The 16361-nt window shown below is 40.3% G+C and overlaps 1 protein-coding gene and 1 long non-coding RNA gene across 6 annotated transcripts in view; one reads left to right on the plus strand and one right to left on the minus strand.

Moving 5' to 3' along the window:
* MAK (male germ cell associated kinase) overlaps nt 1-16361 on the minus strand; it is a 68409-nt gene that overhangs the window by 29578 nt on the left and 22470 nt on the right. For all 4 annotated transcript variants that reach the window (XM_082413301.1, XM_082413300.1, XM_082413302.1 and 1 more), the window contains 4 exons: nt 14119-14251; nt 9241-9412; nt 8087-8254; nt 3713-4024 (listed from right to left, as the gene is read on the minus strand). In XM_082413301.1, the coding sequence (XP_082269427.1) occupies nt 3713-4024; nt 8087-8254; nt 9241-9412; nt 14119-14251 (785 nt within the window). The remainder of the gene's footprint in view (nt 1-3712; nt 4025-8086; nt 8255-9240; nt 9413-14118; nt 14252-16361) is intronic.
* Nucleotides 8-12761, plus strand: LOC309638006. 2 transcript variants are annotated; one of them, XR_014250945.1, is made up of 3 exons: nt 8-1337; nt 2025-2072; nt 12437-12761. It is a non-coding gene; the product is annotated as an uncharacterized lncRNA (long non-coding RNA). The 2 variants fall into 2 exon arrangements; XR_014250944.1 differs by having other exon boundaries at nt 8-2072.

A 16361-nucleotide genomic window follows, 5' to 3' on the forward strand; every position in this document is an offset into this window, starting at 1 on the left:
GGTGGGAAACCAGTATCATCCTCTTTAATCGGGTGCCGAATGCCTTCTATGTGCAAGCTATTACATTTGATGCTAAGTCCCCATCCTCAAGGAGCTTTCCGTACAGTTAAGGAGATAACATATATACATATTTAAAAGTATTAACAAAAATAGGTAGCACGTGCTAAAAATATGATAGGAAATTGAGAGAGGACGGATCTCTGTGAACTTGGGTTGGGGGCAACTTGAATACGTAGGATCAGAATTGACTCTTCGTTGATGTGTAATCTGGAAAACTGCCACGCGTGGCTGTGTCTCTTTGGGCAAATGACTTAACTTTTCAAAGCCTTAGTTTCCTTCTCCTTAAATGGCGACATACAGTATTTATCTAACTTAGTGTTTTCGCATTTGATAGTAAAATACATCAAAAGTTTCTAGGATAGGGCCTGGCACATAAGCGTTACTGTAGGTTAGGTATTATTGTTGTGGTTGTTATTCTGGAGTTTGGAAGAGGAGATGCATAGAGTACGGCTTTTTAATAGGAAAGTGCCAGAGTGTGTTCCAGGGGGAAAGGGCAGTCTGCGTTTCCTGAAGCAGATGGTTCGTGCTGGATGGAGGATAGGGTTGTAAAGACAGGCCGATGCTCTATGATGAAGGGCCTTCCTTGTATGCCTGGGACATCACAGCTGTCCTATGGGCAGTGGAGAACACTGGATGTTTTTGAGATTTAAAAAAAAGTGATAGGGCTTCCCTGGTGGCGCAGTGGTTGAGAGTCTGCCTGCCAATGCAGGGGACACAGGTTCGAGCCCTGGTCTGGGAAGGTCCCACATGCCACGGAGCAACTGGGCCTGTGAGCCACAACTACTGAGCCTACGCGTCTGGAGCCTGTGCTCTGCAACAAGAGAGGCTGCTATAGTGAGAGGCCCGCGCACCACGATGAAGAGTGGCCCCTGCTCGCCGCAACTAGAGAAAGCCCTTGCACAGAAACGAAGACCCAACATAAACAAAAATAAATAAATTAATTAATAAATTAAAAAAAAAAAAGTGATGTGATAAAGGCAGCATTCGAGAAAGGTCAGACTCCCCAGACAGCAGGCCTTTGCAGTTAACAGTGGCATGCGGTAACAAGAGCCACGGGTTCATAGTGGTTGGAATGCTCAGGAAAGAATACATTTGCTGTTAACGAGAAATAAAAGGTCTGGATTTTTTTCTGTCTCTCCAAACAGAGGTCAAGGAGAGTGCAGCAGACACTGCTTCCTCGCTAAGATTTTGTCCAGGGCAGCCATATGCCCACGTAAAAGATCTGAAATGCCAGCCTCCCTTGCAGCTCTATGTAGCCATGGGACATGACCTAGCCAGTGAGTTGTAAGTGCAAGTCTGTCAGGAGGGGCTTCCACGAGAAACAGTTTAGGCTCTGGCGGCCTGTGCCAGTGTCTGCCACTCTTCCCCCTTCTGGAAGGCAGATGCAACCCCAAAGGAGGAGCAGCCAGCTGTGGCCACAGGACCGAGAGCCACCTGCCGAGGAGGGCGGTAGAGCAGGAAGACAGAGCAGTCTGGTTCCTTTTATGAGCTGCACCAGCCCTGGCTTACCCACCACCCGCCTTCTCGCTGTGAGAGAAAAACAACCCCTCGTGGTTTAAGCCACAGTGGTCAGGTTCTGTCCTAAGCCACTGAATGTAATCCTATTGGACACAGAGAAGGAAAGGCAGGGGTGACTTTAAAAATGTGAGCCTGACTGTCTCAGAACGGTAGCTCTGTGAACAGAAATAAGGAATGAGGAAGAAGACCTGGTCTGAGGCAGACCATGAGGTGGTTTTATTCAAATTTACATGGGGTGGTTTGGGGGCATATAAACTGAAAAATCCAAAAGGCAATTGAAAATTGGTTAATTTGGAAGCAAGGTCAGCAAATACAGCTGTGTTTGAAGTAAGAAGATGCTTAGAGAATGGATATGCCATTGCTTGAAGCTGATGGTGCCATAGTGATGGATGATGAACAAAAAATGGTGTTTGCCAACTTCTCTTATACTGTTGTTTCTTGGTCAGAGAGAATGAGCTACAGACTAAGGAGAATAAGAAGATCTAAAGACCCAGGTGAGTAGAGTTAATCAAAAGTTATACTTGGCTGAGTCCGAGACTCTTATTTCAGTGGAATTGTTTTGTTAGGGTCCTGCTGAACAATGCCAGTAACATCAAGTCGTCTTATGTCTAAGAAGATTGGAAAGGGACAAATATTAATAATTTTTATAAAGTAGAAGGTGCATTTTTGCAAACTCCACATTAATAAGTTTGGTACCAGCTGAGGGCAAAGATTCTAATATCAGTTATTAAAGAGAAAGTCTTTGAGCACTAAGGATAAAAGGCGGTAGATCACACAGGCCACCATTTTTCATAAAAAGCAGACAGTGAATGCATGTAGTCTATATGGCCTTCAGCAAAGGAGGTGACAGGGTCTTCTTTCATGCTATCAAAGAAATGAAGTAATAAAAGGACAACAAAGGAGCATCAGTACTGTCATGGGCTGAATGTTTATGTCCCACCAAAATTTATACCCCAACTCCAATGGGTTGGTATTTGGAGATGGGGCTTTGGGAGGTAACTGAGGATGAGATGAGGTCATGAGGGTGGGACCCTCATGGTGGGATTAGTGCCCTTAGAAGAAGAGAATCCAGGGAGCTGCTTTCTCTCTCTGCCATGTGGACAAAGCAAGAAGGTGCTGTCTACAAATCAGGAGGAGGGCCCCACCAGGAATCAAGTTGGATGGCACCTTGGTCTTGGACTTCCCAACCTCCAAAAGTGTGAGAAAGTAAATTTTTGTTATTTAAGCCACCCAGTCTATGGTATTTTCTTATGGCAGCCTGAGCTGACTGAGACAAGTACATAGTTAAGTAATCTGACCAAGAGCACTGATGAATGGATCAGTATCCGCCTAGAAGAAGGTTCTAGTGGCTTGCTATCCCAAGGGCACATTGCTATTCTGTTCATCGTGAAGGTACAGGAGGAAAAAAACGAACAACCATTCCATAGCTGGTGACAAGCTGGGCAGAAGGGTTAAACTGAGAAGACAAAATAAGGGTTCAAAAATACTTATTAGAAATGTGAGAGGTAAAAATAAGGTCTTCCAATTTTTTGAATCCTAGTGATCAAATACACAATGAGAGGTACAGAATATGTGATTGAGCAGAAGCACTTGTGAAAAACAGACTTGGGAATTTTAGTTAACAGAATGCTCAATCCCAACTCTGGAACTCATTAGCCATCTAAAAATTTCAGGCTAGTTTATTGGGTACTTTAACTTAGTGAGAGTACGTGAAGGAACTGAGGGTGTTTCTCTTAGAGAAAGGGGCAGATAATGTAAGGGTGATTTTCAAATATCCGAAAGGCTGCCTGTCTGGAAGAGTGATTAACTTTTATTAAAAGCTACAGAAACCAGATTTTAGCTCAGTATGAGGAAGAACTTTCTAGTAGTCAGAATTGCCCCAAAGATAATGTGGACTCCTCAAGACCCTGGAGGTGGTTCAAAAACAGTGTGGACAATTATTCATTCATTCATTCAACAGATATTTGTTGAGAATTTACCATGTGCCAGACACTGTTTTGGGTTCTGGGTCTGTACTGAGAAACCAAACAGACAGACATCTTTTATATCTTCCTCAACATTTTTAGAATGCCTAGAAACAAAATCCTAATGGAACCAAACCATTGCATCTGAAGTGTCATTATGGGCTACTTACGGTTGGCATGTTTTTGACGATACTTGGAAATAGCGTTGGCGGCTGTTTCTGTTGACTCTGCTGCTTGGGCGCTTGCTGGACACCCGTCTTCTGTGGCGGCTGGATGGACTGCAGTGGCTGGTGGCTATTTTTCGGCTGGGGCTGCCCGGCAGTCTGGTCACTTATGTCTGGCAGAGGCTTAGGTTCTAGATCAACTACAGGTGGCTTTGACTCTAGTGGTTGCACATGCTTATTTAAAGGCTGTTTCGATTCCAGACGATGTGAGGAAGGGCCTAATACTTGACCAACTTGAAAATATGGGTGTTTCAATGCCTAAAGAAGCATGGAAATAACAAATGGAAAACGGTTTCACCTAAATTTATTGCATATAAACTGTTGTCCAGCGCTGGGCTAGGCATATATCACTAGTCTAGGTAAGCTTCAGAGATTTAGAAAGCATCCAGTTTTCCCCTTATGTGATGACTTTAAAAAGATACCCAGAAAAAAAAATGATTTGAGAAGTAAATTTCATTTAAAAAAATGAAAAAGTACATATTAGTAGAAAGAATGTATAACTCACTTGTAATTTTAACATCCAGTCAAGGCAACTGTTCTTTTAAAGACTCTGTATAAAAAACAAAGTCTAGCTTATAAGCATTGGCTGAATTTGATGTGATTAACTCAAACTAAAACACTAGATTCTGATAATGTTTTAGACTCCGTAAAGGCATTAAGAAATGAGTTAAGAAAGCCTTCTACATAGTTTATTTTAAATGATTAACTCTAACATCATATAAAATTCAGGGTTATTTTTAGCCTAACTATAAGTACATGTCTGCTCGCAATAAAAAAAAATTCTAAGAAACTGAAATAAGCTTTAACAATATATCAGCAATGAGAAAATACTTATGGGAATAAACTACAAAAGTACAAGTAAAAATGGTCACTGTTTGAGTTGTAACTAGATCAGTCATCAAATCACTGTTACTGCATGGAAGTGGGGGGTAGGGGACAGAGCTGGTGACCATCTGGGTGACACAGGCTAGAGCAGCGGTTCTCAACTGGGGGTATTTTGCCCCTTCGGAGGCATTTTTTTTTATTGTCACAACTCGGGGGCTGGAGGCGCTCCGGGCACCTAGGCACGCTGTCAGGGTTGCTGCTCAGTATCCTACAGCGAACCCGACAGCCTCCCCACAGCAAAGAATTAGCGGGTCAGAAATGTCAGTAGTACCGAGGTTGGTGAAGACTGGTCTGGAGAGTGTCTGAAGCTCTCTGTGCAGCTCAGCTGTGGATACAGGTCCCCTTATCAGTACTACACGTCTGGGTGGGGAGGAAAGTTCCCAGTTCTGCTGTTTTGTGTGTGTGTGTGTGTGTATCGGGGAAGGGGCTGCTCCTTAAGATAATCAAGCCCTGCTCCCCTGCACCTCCTGCCCTAAGCCAGTACCCACCTACGTGGAGGCATAGCCCTGACCCACAGTTAACTTCTCAGGCGTGCAGGGGCAGATTTTAGATGGACAGACGCAACTCCTGTAACTTAACCTCTCCCTGTCTCCCTGCTTCCACTAAAAAGCAGGGCAATGAAATAGTGAACAAGGAAGAGGTGAAGGGCAGGGAGGTGTATATTTTGGCAGAGGTAGAAAAAGTTTTTCTTCTAAGTTTCCCCTTAGAAACTTCGTTGTGTCCCCTACCACACCTGATTGGACATTGCTAAGGGGAACTCAACAACTGTAGACGATTTAAATACATCAGTACCTGACACATAGAAGGCACTCAAGTTCTGAATTAAGTAGCCCCATTAATTAGTATGTCACTATTCCTAAGTCAATAATGTACATTTTGGAGCTAGAAGCTTTATGAATGTTTTGTAATTTCAAGGCTTCATCTGTAACTTTTCCTCTTTAAGATACCAGCTACCATCCTTAAAGAAACAGAGGATCTTTAAAAAATAATAACTTATTTTTTCCTGTTTGTTAAGGGAATATTGATTGAATAGAATAAGGAATGTACAGAAATTTCTCAAGAAGAAATTAAAATCATCTCTAAAGGCAACACCAAGAGAAAACTACTCACATTTTGATGTTTTTCTTTTCAGTACTTCTTTCTAGTCTTTCGTATACATTGTCTTTCATATACATACACATATATAGAGAGAGAGATTTTACCTTACACAGACTTGCAGCTTCTGCAACTCTAAGTACCTCATGGCAGTACCCCACTGTTGTAATTACTATCATTTTAGAGATTATTTTAACGTTTGATAGGGCAAGCTGTCTAACCCTACCACCGTCCTCTGATTACTTATTATTGTTCAAACCTGTCTTGGCTATTCTTTCCTATTTGTTCTTCCAGTTGACCTTTAGAAAATATCTTCTCAAATTAAATTTTTTAAAAGCCAAATAATTATTTGGTTTATTTCAATCCTCAATTTATATTTAAATAACAATACCATAAAGCCTGTTATGACTTTTTAATTTAAGCCCTTTGCAGATAAAACCATGGCGTTTTTAAGACCATGAGACAGGATTCATCTGTAGGTGTTGAGGGTATAGTCACAAAGGAGCCAAGCGTGGGTATCACACGCTGCCCTCTTTTTTTTTTTTTTTTTTACATTATTATCCTCATTACCTAGGATCCATGGCAGTCTTTTTTTTTTTTAATTTTTATTTATTTATTTATTTGTTTGTTTATTTATGGCTGTGTTGGGTCTTCATTTCTGTGCGAGGGCTTTCTCTAGTTGCGGCAAGTGGGGGCCACTCTCCATCGCGGTGCGCGGGCCTCTCACTATCGCGGCCTCTCTTGTTGCGGAGCAAAGGCTCCAGACGCGCAGGCTCAGTAGTCGTGGCTCATGGGCCTAGTTGCTCCGTGGCATGTGGGATCTTCCCAGACCAGGGCTCGAACCCGTGTCCCCTGCATTGGCAGGCAGACTCTCAACCACTGCGCCACCAGGGAAGCCCACACGCTGCCCTCTTGTGGGAGCGAGCAGTACTCCGGTCCTGTGGAGGGATGATACTGCTGTGTAGAGGGAACCCGAGTCCTCTACACGGTAGGAGAGCGTGGGAAAGTCTACTAGGCTGTCTAACTGAAGAGATGCTCTTTTACTACCTGTGACAAGTTTCTTCCTAATTAGCTTGTCACACGCCTGAATTTTTTTTTTTGACTTTTACTTTCTTCTTTGTTCTTTTAAACTATGAAATGAACACAAGCTCATCATAAACATTTGGAGTCGTACAGAAAATACAAAAAACTATCCTGTGCAAATCAGGTCAACATTCTTCTAACTCTAAATCTGATTTTTTGTTATTTCGTAGTTGTCCTTCTAGCCCGTTTCCCACCGTTCCCCCGTTCCCATTCACCCTCCGGTTCTGCCACTGCCTCAACGTTTAGAGCTCTATCGCTCTGCCAGAGAAAGAAGGGAAAGGAAGATGCTAGATGGGAAACAAGTGTGAGCAAATTCCAACATTCTTAATGCCTCGTGTAAACATCATTTCCTGTGCAAATTCTTCCTTAAGTTTTACCACCATCCTTCCTCTGGGTGGAAGGATCATCCCTATACCTGTCTCTGTTAACTGTCTCTAAATTATCAAAGCACTCTCTCCCCCAAAAAAGTGTGGTAGAAGATTGAGTACTTGCAGAATGTTCCACCAGGCCAGGAAAGGGGTCGTATATTCATATCTGAAATTCCAACCACCTTACATACTACCAGGCACTTAGTTTCTTAGTTTGTTCTCAATAAATATTGAAAGAATAGTGATTTCAAAACTTTCTTGAAAGGTTACTGAAATGGACATTCATTCTCTGTCCAGATTCCATTGTGCCTTCATAGCCAACCACTTATTTCCTTTGGTGGTGGTGGCGGGATCATTTTTCTCCTAGTGTACGTCATATAAGTGGAATAGTAAATTCAAATGCCTCTACCCTCACCTCAAAAGCCAGAGAAATACAGCTTTATTCCCCCAGATAGTTATCCCCACCGTTTAGTTTTCTAAGGCTGTTATAACAAGTACCACAGATTGGGTGGCTTAAACAACAGAAATGTATTTTGTCACCATCCTGGAGGCTAGAAGTCAGAGATCAAAGTGTCAACATGCCTGAATTTTTACCATTAGAGATTAATTCCTTTCAGCCTCAACCTCCACAGGGTTCCTCATTTGAAGCACAAAACAGAAAATCATTGGAGTGGCTATTTTTGCAATTCTCCCAAGAATCTTACATGCCTAGAAGTTAAATCATTACATACACTGGATGCCTTAAGCTTTAGGGCTTAATTCTCTCGGTAAAACTCTGGTTGAAAATAGACAGGTCTTTGTAAAGAAAAATATCCCTGATATTGTAAAACCTCAAATTAAAAAAAAAAAAAAAACCCACACACAACTATACCAGGGAGATCTGTCTTACCTGGCTTGCTGTTGGTCGTTTCTTTGGATCCCAACTCAACATTTCAGTCATAAGCTGAATAGCTTCACTACTGGCATTGGGAATAAGAGTTTTTAAGTTTATAGGAACACACTGGGGAAAGCGGAAATTCATAGAGGATGCAAGCTGGTACCCTTCTGGCCAGTCACTCTGTTTAAGGAATATATAAGTGGGGGAGGGGAGACAATAAGTAATTTGTTTTTAATGATCAATTTAAAACAGAGTAATAATATAAAAATCACTTGTGTATGAAAATTTTAATGTTGACTCATATAAATAAATGTGAAAATGAAATACCAGACCACATACACAATTCAGTGCTATAAACAGTATAGAACGAACAGTGAGTTGAGAATTAGGGAAAAAATGAGAAAGCACTTTTATAAATTTCAAAATGTTAAACTCTGGTCTTTTGGATCTCGATGGTGATGATGGTACCCAGGCAGCTCTGAACAAGTAAGGACAAGCGATTTACAGACACTGATTATTACAAAGATCCTCATTATATGTTATACATTGCATCTAATGTCAAAAACTGCACACAGCTGGGAAATGAGTTATGTTAAAGCTTTAATAGCTGCGTTAACTTGACTAATGTTAACTAGGAGGCACACACTCATTTAATTCAGGTGTAATGATACATACTTAAACTTATTAAATAAGTGCATCTCAGAAAGTGAAGTCTAGCTGAGTGCAATAGTTAATTGAAAAGTACTCAGTTCAAGAAATTAAATATCCATGGCAGAGGTATATAAATGTAAACAAGAAAAGGTTAAGAGAAAATAAAATCCAGGATACCTGGCATTAATGAGTTGATCCCAACGGACATTCACAGAACAAGTAGGAAAGAAGCTAAGCATGTAGTCATCGTCTGGTCATCAGACCAAAGTTAAATACATAGAATTCTAAATATAGAGAACTTTCCCTTAAGTTCTTAAAGAAAGGTAAGCCCCTTTTTTCTACAGTCTGGTGGGATTCTGGCTTCTTGCAACCCTCATCCCATCCCAATAAAAAAAAAGACTATAAGAAAATTAACCCTTAAAGCGTAAGCCTTTTTGAAAATGAAAATATCAGCTAGTTGGCCAAAAGTTACAGATAATCAAAAGTTATAACAACTTAAGGACAAAAGTACTTACTTTTTTGGGAGTCCCTAAAACTTGGCAAATCTTAAAGATTTCATCGACCTCACTTGTCCCTGGGAAAAGTGGTCTTAACGTGTATAGTTCAGCCATTATACTCCCAACAGCCCACATGTCAATGGGAGAGCTATAAACTGAAGATCTTAATAAAACTTCAGGAGCACGATACCTATGAAAACAGAAAACAAAACAAAACAGGCCATTTTGATTGTAGTTTCAGAGGTGGAATGGCAGTAGGATTTTGTTTGGTCAGGCATTTCAATCGAGAACCAGATATTAACTGCCTTCTGTGTATCAGGCATCTATCTGCACAATGTGTTGGGTTTATATTGACTAGCACACATTTTTCCTGACCACAAACAAGTAGTGGAGCTCAAGACAACTATAAACGAAATGTCCAAGTGGCCTAAGATAGGGACTCCAACAAATAAATGTGGAAATGCTATATAATACATTAAGAAAAGGCGGAGAAGCTCAGAATGGAAGCAGATACGTTCTGAATGGGAGCAGTCGTATAATTTTACAACGCATTGAATCCTGATATATTCACATGAAGGATCGAAAACAAAAGATTAACAAAGATTATCCCTGAGTAGTGGGCTTTTTCCCATCTTTTTAAAAAACATTTATTTTATTGAAGTCTAGTTGATTTACAATGTTTTGTTAATTTCTGCCGTACAGCAAAGCGATTCGGTTATACATATATATACATTCTTTTTTGTAGACTTTTCCATTATGGTTTATCACAGGATATCGAATATAGTTCCCTGTGCTTGTTTATCCATCCTTCTTTTGGCTTATCTGTTTGAAAGTGCTGATTCCTCAATTGACTCAATTTCCTTATAGTTGATAATATTTTTAATTAGAAAAATACTCTATTTATAAGGCAAAGGTAGCTGGTGGAGGATATTCTCAATTTTTTTTCCATGTTGAAATGCATAAATGTTTTAGCCTAAATGCTTTGCAGTATTGTCCTTTGGCTTCCATTCAGAGTAGCTTTCTTTGACAGCTTTGAGATATAATTCACATAACATACAGTACATCCATTTAAAAGCATACAGTTCAGTGGCTTTAAGTATATTCGCAAGAGTTGTGCATCCTTCATCACAATCAACTTTAGAACATTTTCATCACCCCCAAAAGAAACCCCACACCTCTCCAATAGCCCTACGCTCCCATTGCTCTGATCTACTATCTATCTATAGATTTGCCTATTCTGTCACTTCATATCAATGGAACCATACACTGTCTGGTCCTTTGTGACCAGCTTCTTTCACCGAACATGTTTTCAAGGTTTATCCATGTTGTAGCATATATCAGTACTTCTTTCTATTTATTGCTGAATAACATTCCATTGTATGGCTATACCACATTTTGTTTATCCATTCATCACTTGATGGACATTTGGGTTTTTCCCACTTTTTGGTTATTATGAGTAATGTTGTTGTGAACATTCATATACAAGTTTTTGTGTGGACATATGTTTTCATTTCTCTTGGGTATATACCTAGGTGTGGGATTTTGCTGGATCACATGGTAACTATATGTTTAACCACTGAGGAACTGCCAGACTGTTTTGCACCATTTTACACTCCCACCAGCAATGTATGAGGGTTCCAGTTCCTCCACATCCTTGCCAACACTTTTTATTATGTTTCGATATTTTTAGGAGACAAAATTGTTTTGAATGTTTTGCCAAATTTAGATACTGAAAACAAGTATTCTCAATTTCATTCCATTTCAGTATAGAATCTAAATTTACGCAGTTGAAAATAGAAGCTCCTTAAAAAGATTCTTCCCTGCAAGAGATTTTCCAATTCTAATTATACATTTAAAAAAGATAAAACTAGAACACTTTGAGCTCTTATTTAATTTGTTCAGTTCCTCCTTTGCTTTTGTAGGGATAAATATCATTATCTTCCTGTTTGCAAACTTCATTTTCAATAATTGCAGTTTCCTATAAACGTCAAAAGCTTTGGGTTTTTGGCATCCATTTATCAAAAATTCTGAATGAAGATTTCCAAGTGATTTGAAACAAAATGCAACCAAAATATGAAGGGATTATTTACAAAAAAGCTAGATATCACTGTAAATCATTTAAATTGACTTACAAAGTAGTTTTTCAAAGGCTCAAACAATTCTAAAATTCGAATGACAGATGGCAAAGAGAGAAAGCACATACAGCCATGCTTCAGCCATTTTTGTAGTCAACATCAATAGCATCACAAAAATTTTGTAGTGCAGTTACCCTCTGCGTGTATGTGTAATGTGCAAATTCTGACAACTGCAGCTTATTTTGATTGGTAGAATGCAAATTTAGCAGCTTATTTGGATGCAGTTACAAAATAGATATGCATCTTAACCAATCCAAATAAATTTCTGCTTTCTAGGTTTCTTAATTTAGTAAGAATACTGTTTTTATGATGCTAGGCTTCACTAAATCTTGTATATGTATTACCACTGCAAAAATAATTTTATTTTCAAAGGTTTTAACTGAAGTTAAATAGCCTTCATAGTAATGTCAGACATTTCGCTTTTCAAGGAATGACCTTCCAAAAGCTTCACTTTGATTCTCTGAATTGTGATGAAAAAAATCAAACCATTGTTAGAAATAAGGTAACTGATTTTTCTCTTCGAAGCCAGTTGGAAGGCACTCATTTAAAACTGACATTGTTAATTAGCCATGTGTTAAAGTGTGAACTTGGTTTATGGGTCTCTCATGTTACCAGATCAGACCAGAGAGGAATCAGGAAGCATACAGCGGAGGTCGATCAGACGTGTCCCAGCTTGTTTTAATGAAACTATTGATAACAGGCATCGACCGAGACTGTCCGGAGCAAACCAGGACATATTGTCACTCTTTCCAGGCTCTGTTCTTTTCTCCTCTAACCACACTCAGTCCCTTAGTGACCTCACCCAACCCTGTAATTTTTTAACACTGAGGTGTCCCAAGTTTACGTCTCCAGCCCAGCCCTGCTCCCTGAACCCCAGGTCACAGGTCCCACCGCCTACCGTGACATCTCCCCGTGGTTGTCTCAGAGGCACCCCTCAACCCAAAACACAACTGTGCCTCCCGCCACGAGCCCCACAGCAGCCCCGGCTCCATCAGGGCTGACTCCAGCCCTCTGGCTGCTCGTGGAAAAGACCTTGAAGTCTGACTCCTTCATCTTATTCCCCACATCTGCTTCACCAGGAAATCACGTCTGCTCTATTTTAAAACACACCCAGGGCTTCCCTGGTGGCGCAGTGGTTGAGAGTCTGCCTGCCAATGCAGGGGACACGGGTTCGAGCCCTGATCTGGGAGGATCCCACATGCTGCGGAGCAACTGGGCCCGTGAGCCACAACTACTGAGCCTGCGCGTCTGGAGCCTGTGCTCCGCAACAAGAGAGGCCGCGATAGTGAGAGGCCCGCGCACCGCGATGAAGAGTGGCCCCCGCTTGCCGCAACTAGAGAAAGCCCTCGCACAGAAACGAAGACCCAACACAGACAAATATAAATAAATAAATAAATAAACAAATACTTTAAAACACAGCCAGCATGCTCCACCTGTCACCACCTCCATGGCCACCAGATCCAAGTCACTGTCATTTTCTGCCCAAAATAGCGTAATAGCCTCCTCCCCGGTCTCCCTGCTTCTGCCCCTGCTCCTCTAGGTGCTTTTCAGGACGGCAGCTCAAAGCCCTCCAGTGGCCCCCTGCTTCACTCAGCTGAGCACGACACCCCAGTCCTTACATCCGGCGCCCCACAGACGCCCTGACCTCGTTTCCCACTCCCGCCCTCCTTATTCACTCTGCTCTTCGCGGAATCCACGGCGGCACTCCTGTCCGCAGGCCTGTGCACTCAGCATCTTCTCTGCCTGAAAACCTCTTGCGTCCCCAACGTCTCCCCAGCCCGGCATCTGTGAGACCGCCTGTTTAAAACGGCAACATACCCTTTCCCTCCTGTCTCTTCCAACCCCCTGTCCCTTTTCAGACTTTATTTTTCTGTATAATAATATGTAGAGATATATATGTATCACTATCTGATACTCAAATATTCTTAACTGTTTTTATTGGAATACAATATCCATACAGAAAAATGCACATGTCCTAAGAGTACAGCTTGCTGAATTTTTACGATTAGAACATACGCATGGGCCCAGCACCCAGACCAGGGAACTGCGTGTCATCAGCTCCGCAGAGGCCCCTCCCCTGCACGCTTCCAGTCGCTACTGCCCCTACCCCGACCATGTAGCCACTATCCTGACTTTTAACAGGTGCGTTCTATTTTTGTGCTTTATATAAATGGAATCACATTATATGTGCTCTTTTTCTGTTTGGCCTCTTGCTCACAACATTGTATCTGTGAGATTCATCATATTGTTTACGTAGTTGTAGGCCTTTCATTCTCATTGCCGTGAAGCAGTCCACTGGGTGAATATATATGCCTCTGGTGATGGACATTTGGGTAGTGTGCAAGATGGGACGGTTACATGTCTTGTGATGAACGTGTGTGTATCTCTGTTGGTGACTCAGGACATTCTCTATTTGTTTACATATTGGCTGTCATGTAAGCAGCATGAGGCAGAGATTCTTTTCTGCTTAGTTCACGTCTGTGTTCCCAGTGCCTAAAATAGTATCCAGCACATAATAGGGGTTCAGTAAATGTTTGTTGAATGAATGAATGGATGCGTGAAATCCTTTTTCCTTCCCTTTTCATTTATCACAAGAGTCATGAGGCAATCCTTCTCTCTCTCCAAAGAATACAAAAAAAATCAGTTCTACATTTTGCTTTAAATACTTGATATAGAACCTCCAGAAAGATGTGTAACAATGTACTGTAGGAAAATGTCAACAGAGACATTTGCCTCTGGACAGTTGCAAAAACCTACTCACCATCTGGTGGATACATAATCAGTATACGGTGGCTGTGACCTTAACTCTCTTGCAAGTCCAAAGTCAGCAATTTTCACAAGTTCTGGGCCCATACAAAGCAAGTTTTCTGGTTTCATATCCCTATGAAAAAAGCCTTGGTAATATAGAGAGGAAAAACAATAATAAATCATCATATCTAGACATATTTGATTTACTAACAAGATAGCTGAGCCTCTCTGTTCTAATCAGGAAGGTGAACTTAGGGGAAAAAATCATATTTATTGTCTACACAGTGATGGGAGGTGGGGACCCTGCTTTCAAAATAATTTGGCGAGGAAGTTCATACAGTATATATGGCCATTAAAAATAAATATCCACATGTATTTCTATTTGTGGATCCGGTGAGTTCAGGCACTGGGTTAGATACTGCCACATTATGATTATCTCCGCTAATTTGAACAACACCCTTAAGGAGGTATTATGATCACGAGTGGGTAGCAGATGAGGAGGTTGAAGCTTGGAGAGAAGCAGTCTAGTGAAAGCTCAAGGAGCGCTGCATATCAGGCTTCAGTCAGTGAAGGTGGTCTTATTACTGCTCTACCACATTGTAGTTTAACCTGTGATTCCTTGAGCGTAATCACTTTGAGAAGTCCAGTAAACACAAATGGAACGCCACACATTTGATCAACTCCTTCCTTTAAAGTTATTTAACAGCTCAGTTCTCCCCTGGTAGCTGCCTTGTTGAAACAACCCCAATAATTATAATGCTTATTTACCAATTTAATGTATAAAATAAATGGCTAGTTACCAAAGCTACATGGCAGCCCAATGAAAATGAGGGCAGAAAGCCCTCCTTGCAAATGTCTGAGGAGTAGGTAAAGCACACTGGTTGTACACAGATGACCTGTATCCTAATGACTTTGCAGGGTGGAGAATTAAGAACGGGCCTGGTCATCAATTGTAGGTGACCATCATCATCACCAGAGGGTTTTCATGCAGATTTGAGCTAGGAAGACTTTTCTAAACCTAAACTTTTTTAACCCCTTCAAAGCCAGTGTGGGCTCTCCATGACATCTACAACAGTTTTGTACTCTGTTTATCTGGTACTCCTTACTCAAAATCGCTACTGAGATCCATCCATTTCACTAACTTCCAAGAGAAACACATCGTAATTTCATAATATGAAGACAGGAATGGGAGCACGTGTGATGGTAAAGTGACATTACTCCATAAAATCTTAATTAAACCACAGTTGAGGTTTTCCCCATCCTCACTAATATAAATATATTGGTAACTTGGTCCTAACTTTAACTAAAATATTAGTCCATTTTTTTTGACAGCTACTGTTTTTAAAATATCTATTTTCTCAAAGGATTACATCTGAGATGTTTACGAACTATGGCAAGAATAATTTAGCTTTTGTAAAAATGTCTATTGTTCTTGGAGTCTGGTTTCCCAGATCACTATGTAGGCACTTATAAAGCCAACTCTAGATTACTCATATGTTATTTACTTTCAGCAACAATTTTTAAATTCCAAGCTGGTTTCCTCCTTCAATCCCTTATGCTCTGAAGTTGCTGATAGTTGGTATATATCCAAGGAATCTAAACCAATTTTATTACTAGCCTAAAAAATATTAGCAAAACATAAAACTCTTCCCAAAACTCAGAGAATTTATGAGGCTTTTGATTTTCCACATCACACTTGCTTCCATTGGCATAAATTAATGCAGGCAAATATCAAGAGTTAACCATGCTGACCAGAGTTTAAAAATGAGTTGAAGATCAGGAATCCAATATTAACAATTAAAATAGCATATATCCTTTACATTCCATGTAATTAATAAATGACTGACTTTTATCAATGGATTGTAATATATTTTCATGGGTTTTAGGCTTTTAAAGACCTTAATAGTTTACATGAGACAAAAACCCCCTGGGGATTCAGGAATGTTCTTACAATGTTTATATGGAATTCTGCATAGCATTTCTAGAAAATAAATTATTTCCTGTAGCAGTTAAAAGAGAAAGGAGAAAAGAAAATATAAAATATAGGATGAAACATGAAAGGAGACTAATAATGGTGATTTTTGAATGCCTATGCTCAGAATGCAGCAATGGTACGATATAAACTATCCTAATTTAATATCTAAACATCTAGTGATTCTAAACTAGAATCATTAAAAATTAATGATCATTAAATCACTAAAAATTTTCATAATAATATTAACTTTATTTTGGTTTGATAGATATGCAAAAAACTAT

The sequence above is a fragment of the Balaenoptera physalus genome (genome assembly GCF_965194825.1).
Source record: "Balaenoptera physalus genome assembly, chromosome: 11".
In the NCBI taxonomy this organism is placed as follows: domain Eukaryota; kingdom Metazoa; phylum Chordata; class Mammalia; order Artiodactyla; family Balaenopteridae; genus Balaenoptera; species Balaenoptera physalus.